We start from the raw sequence: 16,024 nt of genomic DNA on the forward strand, positions 1-16,024 counted from the left end.
TGGGGTAAGCACGCCACAGTGTTACACTGGTAATGGATGTTGCCGTTGCTGTTCAGAGGCCATCCCTGTTGGGTGACGGTGGGTGCACAATCAGCTCCCACTGCAGAGCCCAGCAGCTGGGTTGTTGCACAGTTGTTTCCTGCAGTTGCAGGAAGAATGGCTTCTCCTTCTGGGAGCTGGTAAATATTTTATCCTTTCCTTTGCTTCATGGTGGCAATTAGCAGAAGCAAGTCAGACATGATGCTCACTATTCTTCATTCCACTGAGTGCCAAGTCATATTTAGAATAATCTTTGTTGGTTACCACTACAATGCAGTATTTGAGCTGGGTTAAATCCCAGGAACACCCTTATAATTGAAACCAGCTGGGTGTAAATGAGCACTAGCACCTAGGATGAATGTGACTGCTTCAGTATCACATGAGGAAGGACTTGTTTCTGAAACAGCTGTGACCATAATGAGATAGGGATTCACAACGGGTATGTTAAGATTCACCTACCCGGTGGTAATTTGGTAATCAGTGCAGACCATGGACCACGAGTAGTGTGTAGCCCCTTACAAAGCTCTTTGCATGCTGAATTACTGGGCACCAGCTAGATGTTGTGGATGGTTTGAAGCTGTGGCTGCTTGCAGAAGGCGTCCTGGTGAGCCAGCACAAAGCCAACAGAGCCTGTGAGTGTCGTGTAGTCACAGTCAGAATCCAGTTGTTTCCCCACTGAGAAGATGAACCATTTTATTAATTGTATGAAATTAAAACTAATGGAAAAAGAAAATTAGTTTGAAGTCAATAACTGAGCATCTTTACAATAATAATTCTATATCAGCAAAAGCAGCTTTTGGAAAAAAATTAAATTAGGCCCTCAGAGTGGTATGAAATACTCTTCAGTTGCATAAAGAGTGTAGAGAGACGAAAGCTGTTTGCAAAGGGAAGAATTCCCATGTATTAACATCAGCCCACTCTTTGCTAAGTAATCTGTTTCTGTAAGCAAAAAATGAGCAATTCAAGGAGAATGCATTGTTTCTTTTTAGAAATAGTTCATATAATCCTAATTTCACATTTAGGCCTATATGCTGCCTACTCTTGCAGATCTAAATCAATCTTTGTTCACTAAATTTCCTCACAGTTTGTGAAAATACACATGTAAATCTTCTCAGATGAGCAGGGTACAGAGGTATATTTGAAGGAAACGATCACTTTACTGATGTTTAGTTAGAAGTTTTTGGTATTTTACACACTGGCATGGCACTGTCTGTCTTCCTGCTACTTTTATGCATACCCTAAGTGTGGTTGTTGAGGGAAAGAAAGTAACGCCTGTGTTCACTCACTCCAGAAAGAAGCAGCATGCTGCTTTTCACCGGTGCTCTGTAGCTGTATATAAACTGACCATGTTATTCCTCCACAGATCCCAAAGACAAACCTGAAGTAGATAGCTTGAAGTTAGTAAACAGGTTGAATCCCAAGTGAGAAATGCTAACTTCAGTCCTAGAACAGAACTACTTTATACAAATAATAGGAAGTACATGGAAGCATCATTACATGCAACTATTTGATCGCCAGAAAAGCACAGCATCAGAATTTCTCCCTGAAGTGTTCATGCAGTCAGAGAAAAATTCTTTTTATTTAATTTCAATGGCAAAAGTGAATGGCTGAATTAGTCTGGCTGAGTTTTAAAGGAATACTTTATCCTAGAAATGGGCTTCTTCTCTCTCCTGGTGCTCTTTCTTCTTCGAGGAAATAATTGCTGATAGGCAGACCTTGTAACAAAAATACAATATAAAGTCATTTTAAGCTAATGATTTCACCATTGGAAGCTGTGTAAGTGATTTACATTTTTATTCTTTGTACTGTGTTATATCATTTCCTCATAAAACTAAATTATATATAAAATGGCTTGAATATATATGTTGTTTTCCTGAAAGTAATGACATTTGAATGCCTCAAAGAATCAGAAAAATCCATACACTTACACATCACAGCTACAAAATCCAGAATATGAATTATTTTTTAAATAAAAAAGTGCATTTTTTTTTTTTTTAAAGCTTGAGTATATTGCTTGACTTGCATAAACACTGCAAAGATACTTCTACTGGGAAAGTAGAAACATAAAATCCTAGTAAAATTCAAGCTTTCCACCAATTCCATATTTACTTTAATAAGCACAGAGAGAGCTTGACAAATATGGATGTGATATGGGGGGTCAGGCAGTTCGACATATATTTGGAGGAGAACGGGGTGGCTGGGGATGAGGCAGCCTCGTCTCCTCAGACTCTCACAGAGAGCACCAGCGGGAAAAGGAGCTCTCTTCTCCCCATTCTGGTGGTTTGCTCTCCCTCCCCATCCTGCCTGACTTGATGAGCTCTGCTTCACAGGTGGCTGTTGCTGGTGATGTTCATGCAGCAGACTGCCCAGAGCTGGGCAAAGAAACCATGCAGAGCAAAGGAGCATGTAGCTCCACAGGCATTGGCAGTAGGAAGCTTGGTTTGCCCTGGACTTCTGCCCTGCCGCTGACAAAGCTGTCTGGTGACTAGGACATCTGTGAAGTCTCTTGGGCATTTGAGTTCCCCCATGCCTAGTCAAGGATGTGCTCCCACTGCACGTTTCTCTCTGTTGGGGCGTTTTATGTTCTATCTTGGCTGCTGAGTCTTATGGCATCATCTGGTTGGTTCCTCTACCTCAGACAGGGCTAAGCATAGAGGCACTGTTCCTGAGAAATATTTGTGTCACCTGTTCTTAACAACCTTTGGCCCCCCAGCAGTTCCCCAGTATCCCAGACTGATCGCTTCTGGTGTGTGACTCTTGGTAGGGTCAAAACACTCTTCCAAATGCCCAACCTATGGTTTTCTTCCTGCAACTTAAGTTCTTTGCTTCTTGTCCCATCCTTGGTAGAAATGGCCAAGAGCTGCTTCTTTGCTTTGCTGTTACCTTTTCCTTATTTGAAAGTGGTTATCTTCTCACATCACTCTTCTCTAAATTTAAACAAACCTAATTCCTTTCCTAGGAGGTCATGTTTTCTAGATCTGATAACTTTCTTCCTCTGGATTCTCTCCAGAGCCTTAGTGCTCCAGCTGTGGATTTGCACTGCTGAACAAAGCAGAAGGAAAATCCCATATGCCTGTAACTTTTCAAGCCTTGAAAGAAAATTTGCCATCTGCAAATTTAGAATTAGTTGTTTTTTACTCATCTGCTCATTATCATCTTAATGTTTATAAAAAGCTTGTTAGATTCCTGGTCCCATTGTTTTTGTATAACTGAAGCTAAGATCAAGTTGTTCACAAACTAAAAATAAAATGTATTCTTAAAAGTGTAATTTACCACTTCAGCACTTTAAATCTTTACCTCAAGAATTAAGATTTTTCTGGAAAACCTCTTTTAGGAATATTGGGCTGGTTGTAACAATTATTTGGTAGCCTTCTGCAGCCATTCATAGCCAGAAGATCAGTGTGGATAACAACACTGGTTCTTTCTCACCTGCAAATTCTTGTGCGTGCCATTGCAGATTATCTCAAAAATATCTGCATTTAATCCACTTCAGGCAGACACAATTTAGAAGGCTGGGGAAGCATAATAATTTTTTCTCAGACATCTCTCAGAATCAAGGCATGTTCTCAGTCTTTCTCACATTTCTGCAGCAGTACTTGCAGAGTATTAATCCTTTTCCAGGGTTATGTGATACCTCAGTGAAGGCACCATTTGGCACTTGTACACTGAAATTCAAGAAAACAGAGAAAATTTTTTAAATTTTGCAAGATATTGTAAAATAAGATTCAGCTCTCATGACTTTTGAAAAACAGTGTTTCCACGTTAGTTCATTGTGCAAGTATCAAAGGATATGAAACATATCAAGGCCCTAAATCTGCACTTGTCATACACTCCTGTGAAGAGCTATTGATCTCAGTTGTTGGTCTGTGAGCAGCAACTTTCTGGGCAAGTCCAGGTTTGCATTGCTCATAAAGTGAAGGCATAAGAGAATGTTTTGTGCAAGCAAAGAAATCATTCCCTTGACAAGATGTTGCAGACTATCATTTGGTTTTAGTTAAATTCATTGGTTTGATCAGTTCTGACAGTATCTGTCCTTGTTTCTCTGAGTTTTTAAAATAACTTTTCAAGTTACTCTACCAAGTGAACATAATGAAAATAAGTCATATCTTGTACCTAATGAAGCTGTATTGAGTGGATTTGCTCTAAAACATTATTATAAAATCCAGTATTGTCCCTAATAGTTTCTCCATTGCTAAGTCTAACATTGCATTTTTTGAGGGGGAACGTACCTCCATCATGCATAGAAAAAGTGTCTTAACTCCATGAGAAAACCAGATGTACTTAGAATCGACTTAACTGGAGAGAGTAGAAATCAACTGCAAGAAGGATGCATTCAGGTTTGCAGCTAAAAGAGCTTTATGCACAGGGGGAGCTCTCTTGAAATACGTAAGAGAGACTGGTGTTAAAAGAGAAATTCTGAAGGGAGACCTCCTGAACTGCAGCAGTGTGCCTTAAGCAGTTTTAGAAAGTACTGAAAGGCTAGCCAAAATCTGGTTTTGGTTTGGGGTTTTTTTGGCTGGTTTTCTGGGTAGTGTTGCGGTGTTTTAATTTTGTTAGAAGAAATAGGTTCTCTAAAAGTTAACATGATAAAAAGCAAAAAAGCAAATACAGAATTCTTCCACTTGATCTGTCATGTGTGCAAGCTCTACTTTTGGGGAAGGTGGGGTTAACTGCCTCCAGGAAATTATCTCTTCCTCCACTGAAAGTTGGTATTGTAAGGCTTTGAGTTTGCCAATATAAGAAAGGCTTGCTTTATTTTTAATTTTTTATAAATTTAAATTGGACTGTAAATCCACATTTTTCACGAGAGATTTATAGCTTATTAGAAATGTGCAACAAAGCTCATCTATTGACAGCTTGTATTATTTTTGATAATCACCTGGAACTTCTGCATAACAGGTCTGAAATTTTTCATCACAGTTTGGTCCTTAGAATTCAAACTAAGAAAGAGGTGGAATTGCCTTTTGATACATAGAGCTGAGCTGGAAGTGATTAACTGAATAGCTCCTTGTTTTTCGGAAAGAAGAGGGAGCCATTTAGTGGTTGTGATACAAGGTTTCTTGCTCCTTGGTCCTCTAGCTTCATCTGCAGTGTCAGCATTCACCAAAATGGAAATCACTAAAAGCTACCTTTAGTATGAGAAGGTTTTTTTTCAGCAGGTTGCTCCCTGCCCCTATTGTACAGAAGAAATACTTGGTTGTCTTATGCTTTAGAGGCTGGAATAGTAGCTACTAATGCCTCAAGATGATATCCAAGTAGGTAAAAAGGGATGGGAAGGGAGATAGCACATTAGTGAAAATTCACCAGTAAACACAATGCAAGATCTAACATGAATATCAAGTAACATTAATTACTTTAGAGCCTCTCTGCTTTCCTTGTGTGCATTTTAATTATTATTTCAGCATAATGTAATAACAAGGGCTGGTTTATAGGACGACAATAAGGCTTGAGGCTATGATTGTGGCACATTTTGTAAGCAGAGGGTGGTTGGGCTGAGGGAAAGATGCCCGTGGCAGTGCTGTGCATTGCATGCCGTCATCGGGCAGGGGAAGGATTTCCTCCCTGAGTCACCTCTGAAGAACTGACCCAGAAAACAGTCGCGCTCGGTGCTGTCTTCTGGTGAAATGCTAAACCATGGACTCGATCACGTGAGGCCAATAAAATCTCCAGTAACCGTTTCTTTCTGCGCTGTGGCAGTAAAACTGAGACCCCCCTAATTATCCCAGTCAACATTCAATTACCTCTCGTTTACCTAAAATTCCCCCTGTATTTGAAGGCTTAAGTGGACATGATTGTTTTTGTCAGTTCTTTCCTGGTATTGCTGGGTTTATGCTTTGGCTAAATCTTATCTACAAGGTTCAAAACTTGCAAGGGTTGAATCAAACCTTCAGCCTTCTAAGAATTATGAAGGATGGGTGTTTCACTATTTTACAAATGTTTGCATCTCCCTTTTTGTGATGAGACTGTAAAAATTTTGTACATTTTGGATTTCCCAGACAGTAGGTGGTGTATTTGGCCAGACTTCCCACCCACTTATCATTTGTGTGTGGTTCCCTGCGAATCCATCTGCACCCTCATTATCAGTTATTAAAAGGCATTCAGGACACCGATTAGCCTTGAGATTAGTGGTGGGTAGGCAGTAACATTTCCGTGAGCTGTGCTGAAATGTTCAAACTAATGCAAAGTTAAGAAATGCCTCTTTATAGAGACAGACATGCAAGTAAGGAAAATAAAGTTCTTGGGAGTCCATTTCACATGTACTCATTCCTCCAAGCTCCTGTTAGAGCCTGGAGACGTGGAAATACCCCATACTTTGGACGTCAGACCGGTAATGTTGGTTAGTGAGACTGAGAGACTACTCCCAGTTTCCTCAGTTTCAGCTCTGATTTTTTGCAAGGGACTGTAGCCTCCAAGGGACCGGACTATCAGGTTTTGGTTATCTCTAGTGATTGGTTGATTGGTTAGTTTGGGTGAGGGTTGCTGTAAATATTTCTTCTTTCAGGGAGTTATCCAGCCCAAAGGTGTTTTGTCAGAGCTGTCACGGCCTCCAATATACAGGCTCCCCTTCCTTCTCCACGGGGTGAATGCTGTTCTGCCACTCTTCACCTGTTGTTGTATGACGAACTGAGACGCTGCTGAGAGGCATATCGGCGTGAGGACGGAGGTGTGCAGAAGCCCCTCTGTTCTGTGTGCAGAAAGGGCCTGCTTTCATCCCCCCCGAAGAATAAAAATGTGATAGTTTAGGGGGTTTTTAGTGCTCAGCCAACTAACTGGGTTTTTAAGTGCGTGTGCAGCTCATGCATGCATGTTTGAACACTCCCATCCACTTAGATCAGTTAGAGTCACCAAACTTCTTCGTTTTTCAAAATAAAACTGTATTATGCCTAGACATGTTGAGCCAAATCTGTTCCTGGTGTTATTTCACTGACTTCCCAAAGAATTACACCAGAGGTGAATTTGGTCTGGTATAGCAGCTTTTTTGCCTGGAGCAAGTCTTTATAGCAGAGTTGTATTTCTCTCAAAAATATAAAAGGAACACTGACAGATCTGCAGCTCTGGTGGTGTGAGCAGGTGCAGCTATATTAAATTATTTCTTATTAAATTGATTCAGCAACTTGAAGCTTGTAATTTTTGTTCTGCTATGGTTCTCTGACAGAGACCTTTTAAAACAGGCAAAGTATATATCTTTTCTTGTAATTTCTTTCTCTGGTATTATAAAGATTTTGGTTTGTATGTAGCTCAGATTCTGATTGTATTATTTATTTGGGTAAGATCTAAAAATACAGCCTTTTCCAGTTAATCACACTGAGCTGTGTCACTGCTAGTGTAATTTCATTTACTCCACTGACATCCGGATGAATGTGAACAATAGGTTTTGCTTTTTGTTTTTAGGTTTAAGTGGCTTTAAGCCCTCATGGTCGCTGTGGTATAAATTGGTGTGCTCCCCTTCCAGTCAGTGGAAATATGCTGATTTAGCCCCACCTGAGGCTCTGGCTTGTTATTTTAAGGGTTCCCAGTCTTCAGCCAGGTGAAATGTGTCATGTGCTGCAGAGTTTTCCCCAGTATTAAGACCCACTTTGACTACCTGTGAAAAATCACCTGATGTTCTTTTCCTTCACATAATTGCACAATGAAAGTGTGGTAAAGAGTTACCCCTCTGATCAACCTTATTGTTCCACCTCTGCAGATTTGGGGGTAGAATGGTTATTAATTTTTTACTTTTCCTGGGTGCTTCCCATGCTCGTGTTACTGCTGTTACTGCTCAGCTGCTGTTAACTTAGCAGCAGAAGTAGACAGAAATGTTTGCCTGCAGTTTCATGTCTTTAATGCCTTTTGGGGTTGTTTGTTTGTTTCTTTTGTAGGTTTATTTCCTTTAAGACTCCAGGCTTAGGCTTGGAGACCCCAGCCATCACCATTGAGCCCAGCAGCTGGAGCGGCAGCGAGAGTCCTGCCGAAGATATTGAAAGAATGAGTGATTCTGCAGATAAACCTATTGACAATGATGCAGAAGGTGTCTGGAGCCCTGACATTGAACAGAGCTTTCAGGAGGCTCTAGCTATCTATCCACCATGTGGGAGGAGGAAAATCATCTTATCAGATGAAGGCAAAATGTATGGTAAGTGGTACACATTTAGCCTTTGGAAATAATTGTCCCAGTGAGAACTGGAAGCCCAGTTTATTTTTACACAAAAGCCCTGGCTCTGATTTGGGTACTTTTAGAATAAATCTTGAAGAAATCTGTGAAGTTGAAGGAGCTCAGCTGGGCTGATGCACTGCTCAGGATTGTCCACGACAGTCCCTTCACCACTGGCACTAGGAAGTGATACTGATGCAGGATTGTGTCTTTCATGAATGCTATGCTGTGACTGAATGGGAATATTTAAAAGAATCTTAAATGTGTTAGTCCTTGAGCATAAAAAAAAACAAACGCATTTTTCTCTACTTTTCAATAATGGCAAAGGGAAATGGGAGATACAGTCTGTGTGATCATGTGGCTCAATATGCAATATTAAATTGCAAAGTGATAAAGTTTTGATTGCATTCAGAAGCCTCTTGATGGAAGAGGCAAGTTAGGGGTGCTTTTGTGCCTTTCTTTTTATTTTTTATTTTTCCCTTCCCTCCCTGCAAACTGCTATAAATCAGGTGACGTGCTGACAGCATTCCATAAATACCCGCTCTGCGGAGGGATACTGACCCCGCACGCACTAGCCGCACTTCACCGCTCTCGTCCGAGCTCCATCCCCTCCCTTTTTAAATTTTATTTTATATTTTTTCTTCTCGTTTTGCAAACTTCTCACTGCGGGCGGCGAAGCCCCCGCTCCCGGGGGCGGCGGGCGGCCTCACCGCTACCGGGGCGGCCCGGGAGCTCCGGGGTTGGCCCGGCCCGGCCCGGCCCGGCCCGGCCCGGCTCGGGGGCGCGGCGGCCCGAGCAGATGGTGCTGCAGCTGCCACCAGCTGTGCCCCCGCGCCCCCCCGCCGGGGGAGGTCACGGAAACGGGGAAGCTGCTGCTGCTGCTGCTGCTGCCGGCGGCGGGCCCGGCCCCCCGGCCCCCTCGCAGCTGCCATGTGACCCCGGCGGCCGCGCGAAACGCCGCGTCTGGAAAAGGAGTCGTGGTGAAACATCCCGGCTGCCCTTGGCAGAAAGTTGCCGGGCCCCGGTTTCCTGCCTGGGTGTTTGCCCTTTTTTTCCTTCTCTCTTCCGCCCAACCCCTCCCCTTCTCTCCCTGCCCAGGGAAATATAATTTCTCTTGTCCTCCTTCTCACCCGTTTCTGCTTGTTTTGATAGCATTTCAGTGGTGTTACTTTCCTTTGGAACGGGGCAATGATTTACTTAATTAGAAGGTTATGCTCTTTCTAGGAGGACATAAGCATGCATATACAGATAAGCTTATTGTGTATTTATGCTCAAAAGCTCTATTTAGGCTTGAACAGCCTCACCAGCCAAAATAAGGGGGGGGCTGCATTTTCTTTAATTGGGATCCCTACAACTACAGTAACCACCCCTGAATTCTGATTTTTGGTGTTTTGAAGCATTATTTGTGTTGTTGTATAAATTAAGGAAATTAACATATTTATCCATTCATTTCAACAAGCACTGATTTAATTTAATGGTTCTCTAATCCCTGATGTTAACATTTGTTTAATTATATACATATAAAACTATTTATATGCACGGAATTGCTGATTAATACTTCTGGCTAGTCATACCATAAGCACATATGCACATCTCATATGTTTATGCTCATCCTAAATCAAATATTGTTTATTTTCAATCAAGAGAGGAGGTATGCCTGTTTGATGCTGAAAACTCGCCTTAAAGCGTTGCCCTGATTGGGAAGAAAAAAAATGTGTTGGGAAGTACAGGGTGCTGTATGAGCAGAATTTACATCCTGACTTTGCAGTGGATGAACTCATGTTTTCATTCTTCAAGCTGAGTAACTGCTTTGTAGTGTTTGAGGATTTATTGAAACCATGCTAGGTTTCTGAGGACTTTCTAATAGAGTCTTATGGCCCTGAGAGCATAATCGTTCTCCAAGGATTTTGAAATCAAAACAGTGTAAGTGTTTTAGATTCTGTGTGGCATAATGAAAATAATTTAATGCCTTTTAGTGGCATACCAAGTTTATTTCACTTACAAGAGAGACATTGCAATATCTCTAAGCTTCCATAGTGTTGGGGGATATTGTAATGTGTCAGTAATTCATGAACCATGTAAGACAAAAGGTCAAGAGAGCACCATTTCATTTTCTAACTGAAATTACCTTTAGATATAGGCACTAGAACAAATATGATCTTTACAGAGGCCAATATAATGATCACTCTGTGTGGATTAAGTTAAGCAATTGTACTTTTTTATCTTTGGAGAGAGACTTTGAGAGAGCAGAGATTTTGCTTGAAGAAATATTTTAAGTCTCTGCCTTTGATTTAATGAGAGCTTTGCAACATTCATGTAAGCAGAAGCCAGAGCTTCTTTGCTGTTCTTTGTGGTGGTCTAAAATTGCCCTCAAAAGCGGCGTTTCTAAGAGAGCTGTGTACAGGCTCCCTGTTGGTTAGCTCGGGAGGACTTGGAGGATTGTTTGAGCAGGACTGGGGAGCTGGAAATCTGGGGGTGTGCGGGATGGGTGGCTGAGAGGTGCCTGGCCGCGGTGCCACCCGAGCAGCAGCAGTGTGGCTCACGCCGGCTGAGCCACCCCAGTGGTACCAAGGGACATCTGTGACCTCCCTGGGCAGCCTGAATCGCTTCAGCTGTTCCTCTACAGCTGTGATCTTGGACGAAGGAGGGAAGGGGAGGGCAGTGTTCCTCTCCCCTTGCCTTCCCAAAAAAATAACTTATGGCACCCGAGGACAATCCTGCCCCCACAGAAAAGGGTTGCAAGGCCCTGTGCCTGGGGAGGGGAAAGGGGATGTCTTGACTTTTTTTTTGGCCCTGGGGCATCCTCAGGCTATGACAAAGTTGTGACCGGTGCAAGACCAAGATCATTTCAGGCTGCCACTGACCCTGCCACCAGTACAGGGTTATGGGTCCTTGAATAAACCCTCAGAAAACTAAATAAAAACTTAATGAAACTCCTGTTTTTAAATTTATAGGAAGTGTAGGAAATGTCTGGATAAGAAGCAAAGACCCTTTTTTTTTTTTTTTTTGGTTCAGAGGAGCAAATTCCAGAAACTGTAGTTTGGAAATTCTTGAGAGAAAGGGAGTACGCTGTAAGGCCAGGGGACCGGTGATAAGGTTTCTGCAGGAAAACACTATCTGTCACTCCTATTTTCCCCTTCCTCTGTGCTTGTGGTTGTGATGGTCTTAGAGTTTTGGTTTTACTTCTAGTATAGTATTGACTAGTAGTAAATAAAATTAAAAATAGGTGAGGAGGGAATAAATATAAGTTTGAAGGGGGGTAGAGGAACACATCTGTAAATCAATGCTCACACTCTTTGTGGAAGCAGTTGAGCATAGCCCATGGAGGACAGACCCATTTTCATTTGTCTTGCAAGGTATTGGTAAGAATTTTTTTCATCTGTACTGTTTCAAAAGAAGTATTAATAAAACATAAGTATCATCCACTAATATGAAGTGGGACACACCCTATAATTTGCCTCCCCAGTCAGGGATCAATTCCGATGAATTTCTGTGTTGTTGTTTATCTAGCACATAGTGAAACTCTAGCCCATTAGAGGGCATTGGCTGTCCTGTGTTTGTACTTTGTTCCAATTGTTGGTCTTTTACTGCTGACAGTTTAGTTACTTGTAGCAATTCCTGTGAACTCACTTATTGGCAGAATATTTGCCTGTGCTTGTCTTTGCTCCTGGGAGAATGTTTTGGAAAAGATTACAAGAATGAAAGCTGCTGTGAAATGCAGCCCTACTTTTATCCCTGGTGTAACAGTGAAGTCATTGGAGTTACCACGGGAATGGATTTGGCCCTGTGTGCATGTTTTCATCTTTTTTTTTGAAGTTTAGCTATAGCAAGACATAGCTTTAGTGCAGCTCTAGGGACAATACCAAAGTAACGTAAGTTGCTAGCAAGTGTAATAAAGCCTGAAGACAAGGTACTATCAGTGTTGCTAATTTAGCCTCTAGGTAGCAATGGTGACTTTTGCCTTAAAGACAAGAAAATAACTTGATCTGAATTTTTGAGACCTGTAAACAGCTATTCAATTATGAATTAAATTAGTCATCGTGATTTGCATTGGGGGAAGTTTTGTAGTGTGTTTAGTTGTTTTACAGAGAAGAATGAGTACTAATTAACATGAGAAAGTGCATAGCAGCCTTTCAAAACTGTTGTATGTGTTTATTAGGTCATGCATAAAATCTCCTGGCCTACATTACCATGACAGGAAAGGAAAATGATAGTTTTATAAAAATTTCTGCTCAGATGATAGAATTTTTGCATGATGAGTAATAATAGTCTTCATTTCCAAAGCACCTTGTATAAATTTAATATTAAAATTGAACTTTGAACTAGTACATCAGCAAAATAAACCTGATTCTATAGGCTTGTGTGATTCTGCAGCTAACTGCTATTATTAGGGGTCTTTCTAGGTTTCTAGTAGGAAACTGCAAGGTACCTAGATTTATGAAGAATACAGGAACATGTTACAAATTATTTTTACTATTGCTTTTAATTTTAAAAGTTCCATGCAAGTTACTGCCTCTATAAAGACATGACTACCTTATAAAGTTTCCACAGTATTAAATATATTTGAATGCGAATAGGGTATTTGGAGTGATGAAATACCAGATGTGAAGTATCAGGTTGCATGTTTATTCATCTGTTATTGCAATCATTGTACAAAGATACGCTCTTGTATTTTTTTTATTTTTTCTTTTTGGTCTCACAGCAACATACACAAAATGCACTAGAGATAGGACTCCTATTATGAAAGTTACTATTTGGGTTTCTTAGATTGTAAACAAATCTGTCTAGAAACATTCTTGCAATCCTGTGATTGCTCACTGTATTACGTCATGGCACACAACGCATGTATGAAGGCAGCCTGCAAGCGTGTGCTGAGCAATCAGTTAAAAGTGAAGAAAACAAAGGTCCAAAGATACAGTGTCTGCTTGAAAAGTTACTACTTAAATTACTCAGATTATGAACAAATCTCCCTATAAACATTTTTGCAATCTGGTGATGTTCTTGCAACATCACCATGCTGTGCTTGCAAGAAGGCAATCTGATTTTGTGAGGTGAGCAATAGGCACTGCTGTCATTAGAAATTAAGGATATTGGTCTTACTTGGTGTTGAGGATTTCTGATCTACGGGGGAAAGGATTTAATCTTTCTCTTTGGGCTTTCAAGAGTAAATTGTCAATGGTTTGGGATAAAGTGGCAGTCTTCACAAGATAGAGAATCTTTGGGCTTTTTTCCCCTCTGCCATAAGCTGCTATACTCAAGAGAAAATCTGAGTGGGAATGTAAGAGTTGTGCATGATAAGGATATCAGCTGCTATCTGGGGAGCAGGCAGTGGGAAGCACCACATCTGAAACTGTGAGTAATGTTGTGTAAGGTCATACATGGCACAGTGATCAAGTATTCCATTTGGCTGTGTTGGATCAGGAGACTGATGTATTCTAAAGGAAATGGGCAGTCATACTAGAAAGTTTTGCTGAAAAATTATCCCTCAAAAAGAGCGGGATATCCTTTGGAAGCGCTTTTTAGCACTTTGGTTTTTGTCCTCTCTCTACTAAATAAGTTCTCTTCAGTCATTCATACGAAGAACAACTCGCAGAAAGTTGATTATAGCCTGTTTGTGGGAAACAATGTCAAGTAAACTGTATGGCTGCTGCCCACATCTTCCAGTGTTTAGTAGATACCCTTGTACAGAGGAGTTACTAGCAACATTATTTCCTGCCTTGAACTAAGTGGAAGCTACAAGGGCAGATTCAGATCAGGCATTTGACCACTTTAAGAGCCATTTAATGGCTAGTACTATTCGAATTGCTATACTAAACAGAGTGAGGGGATGTTTTTCCTTCACGATATTGTTCCTTTAGTAAAACCCTTGTTTAGAAATGACGCATGTTAGCATGAGAGCACTGAAGTGATGCAACCTCACTAGGACATCCAGGATATGTTTAGGGGATTGTCTAGTATGATTTATATTAACTAATTTTTCTTCCAGCACTGATTTCACAAGATGAACTTGTGATCCTGTAATTGCAGAAAGCATAGTTTTGCAGCCTTAAGAAACAGGGTTGTTGCACCAGGAGGTAGTTAAAACAGCCTTGGTCAGGTCAATGTAATGTGTTATTGGTTGTGCAGTACTGAGAGCTCAAGATAATTGAAAATTGCATGTAGATAGCATAAAAGAAAATGTACTTACTTATTTGATCTCATTCCTTGCAGAATTGGGATCCCTCCTAGAAGCATGTTAGGGTGAACACTTTCTGGGTCAGACAATTTGAGTTTGACAAGTAAGGCCCACATGCTCTTGGGGGTTATGATAGGCTGTCAGGTTTGGATTCCTCTTCATGAGACCAGTGTGAGATGGTGGTAGAAGTGTCTCATTTCTTGCCCACTTCAGATACCAGCTGGATTATCTCACACAATCATAACAGCAGCCCACTGACCGTATCCCCGTGTAGATGTGGAAGATGAGTTATCTTCATGTTAGACACCTCTGTTCTGGGCATCCTTACGGAAGCAGAAGAAGTAAGAAAAGAGAAACTGCTGTTTTATAGAGAGAGACTTGGACAGTACAGAGAGCATCTTAGATGACCAGTAACAGAAAAAAAATTGACCAAAAATTGACCCCTTAACCAACAGCAGCAGCCAGCACCACCACCACAGTCAGCACCATCACCATGGCTCACGCCAGCATCCAAGAGCTGCTGGAATTGGAGACTCCTAGCCGCCTGCTCAAGCCAGGTGGAGCTGAGGCCAGTGAGATGAGTGGTGAAAACCAAGCATCTGAACCACGTCGGGAGGGAAACTTCATCCTAATGTTCTCCCTCTCCCCTAATGGATTTGCTCAGTGTCGGTGTGGTTACACATAACACTACAGGGTACAAGGAGCACTGGCAGCACAAATAACTTTTTACAGCATCTTTGGTTTTCTGGGGGCGTGATCTCCCGAGAAGTAGGCTTATATCCCAGCCCACACCTCATAGGAGTGAGCCTGGGCTAACTGTTGGAGAGTAAATACTGTGGTTGTTGTGACACGAGTCTTACACAATTCCCCGAGGGCCATGCTATTCAAAATTAATATGTATCTTAACTGTGTCTTACAGGGATTTCCTCACAGATGCATGCAGGATTTTTTTTTCTGATGCCCTTGAGAAGTAGTAGTCATACCATTGTATGAATATTTTCCTTTCCTACAAACAATTTAATGTGGGACACTTGGTCTGGAACATCAGAGAGAAATACTTCAGAGTCTGGGCTTCCAGAGGATTTTAGTCTGACCATATAGTTTAAGGAATTGGACACTTAATGGATTAACATTTTACAGACATTCAGTAGAAGTAACAGTTTAGCGAATAGAAAAAGGCTCCTCTGAAGCTTGTTTGTTTTTGTACTAGGCATACTAAAATTTTTACATTGGACAATGAAAGGGCATGTTTTTGTAAGCAAAAGTAATACAAATTGGGGAAGGAGAATAGAGATGAACATAAATGTGCTAATTCCATCTCATGAATGCTCTTTTAAGCATAGGGAAGTAGCATGGCTTGTTAGACCTATTGTAAAAGGGACAACAATTCATCCCAAATTCATGAGGAAATTGAAACCCTGAGAAAGCATTGCACACTGTGGGAGCTGCTGGGATGTCAAACACCATTACAATTTTACCTACAGAGGACTCAAATAAGCAGTGTTAATAGAAATTGTGGTCAACACGCACATTCTCTGGTGTGCATCACTATTGCAACTGCTTAATTACAGCCTTCCTACAACAGCCATCTCCAACTAGGTCAAGCCTCCTGAGGATTTTCCTGGATGCAGACAGATTTCATGCTTTCATTGAGATCTCCTTTCTGTCTTGTTTAA

The 16,024-nt window shown here is 41.2% G+C and overlaps 1 protein-coding gene across 7 annotated transcripts in view; it reads left to right on the plus strand.

The window, feature by feature from the left end:
* Positions 1 to 16,024, plus strand: part of TEAD1 (TEA domain transcription factor 1) — a 162,336-nt gene that overhangs the window by 45,928 nt on the left and 100,384 nt on the right. For 5 of the 7 annotated variants that reach the window (XM_033006797.2, XM_033006799.2, XM_033006798.2 and 2 more), the window contains exon 2: positions 7,902 to 8,155. In XM_033006797.2, coding sequence (XP_032862688.1) covers positions 8,008 to 8,155 — 148 coding nt within the window. In that variant the 5' untranslated portion in view covers positions 7,902 to 8,007. Of the gene's footprint in view, positions 1 to 7,901; positions 8,156 to 16,024 lie in introns of those variants that run through there. The other 2 variants (XM_033006794.2, XM_033006795.2) reach the window with 1 other exon arrangement.

Source organism: Tyto alba, unplaced genomic scaffold (genome assembly GCF_018691265.1).
Source record: "Tyto alba isolate M040663 unplaced genomic scaffold, T.alba_DEE_v4.0 Super-Scaffold_8, whole genome shotgun sequence".
Classification (NCBI taxonomy): domain Eukaryota; kingdom Metazoa; phylum Chordata; class Aves; order Strigiformes; family Tytonidae; genus Tyto; species Tyto alba.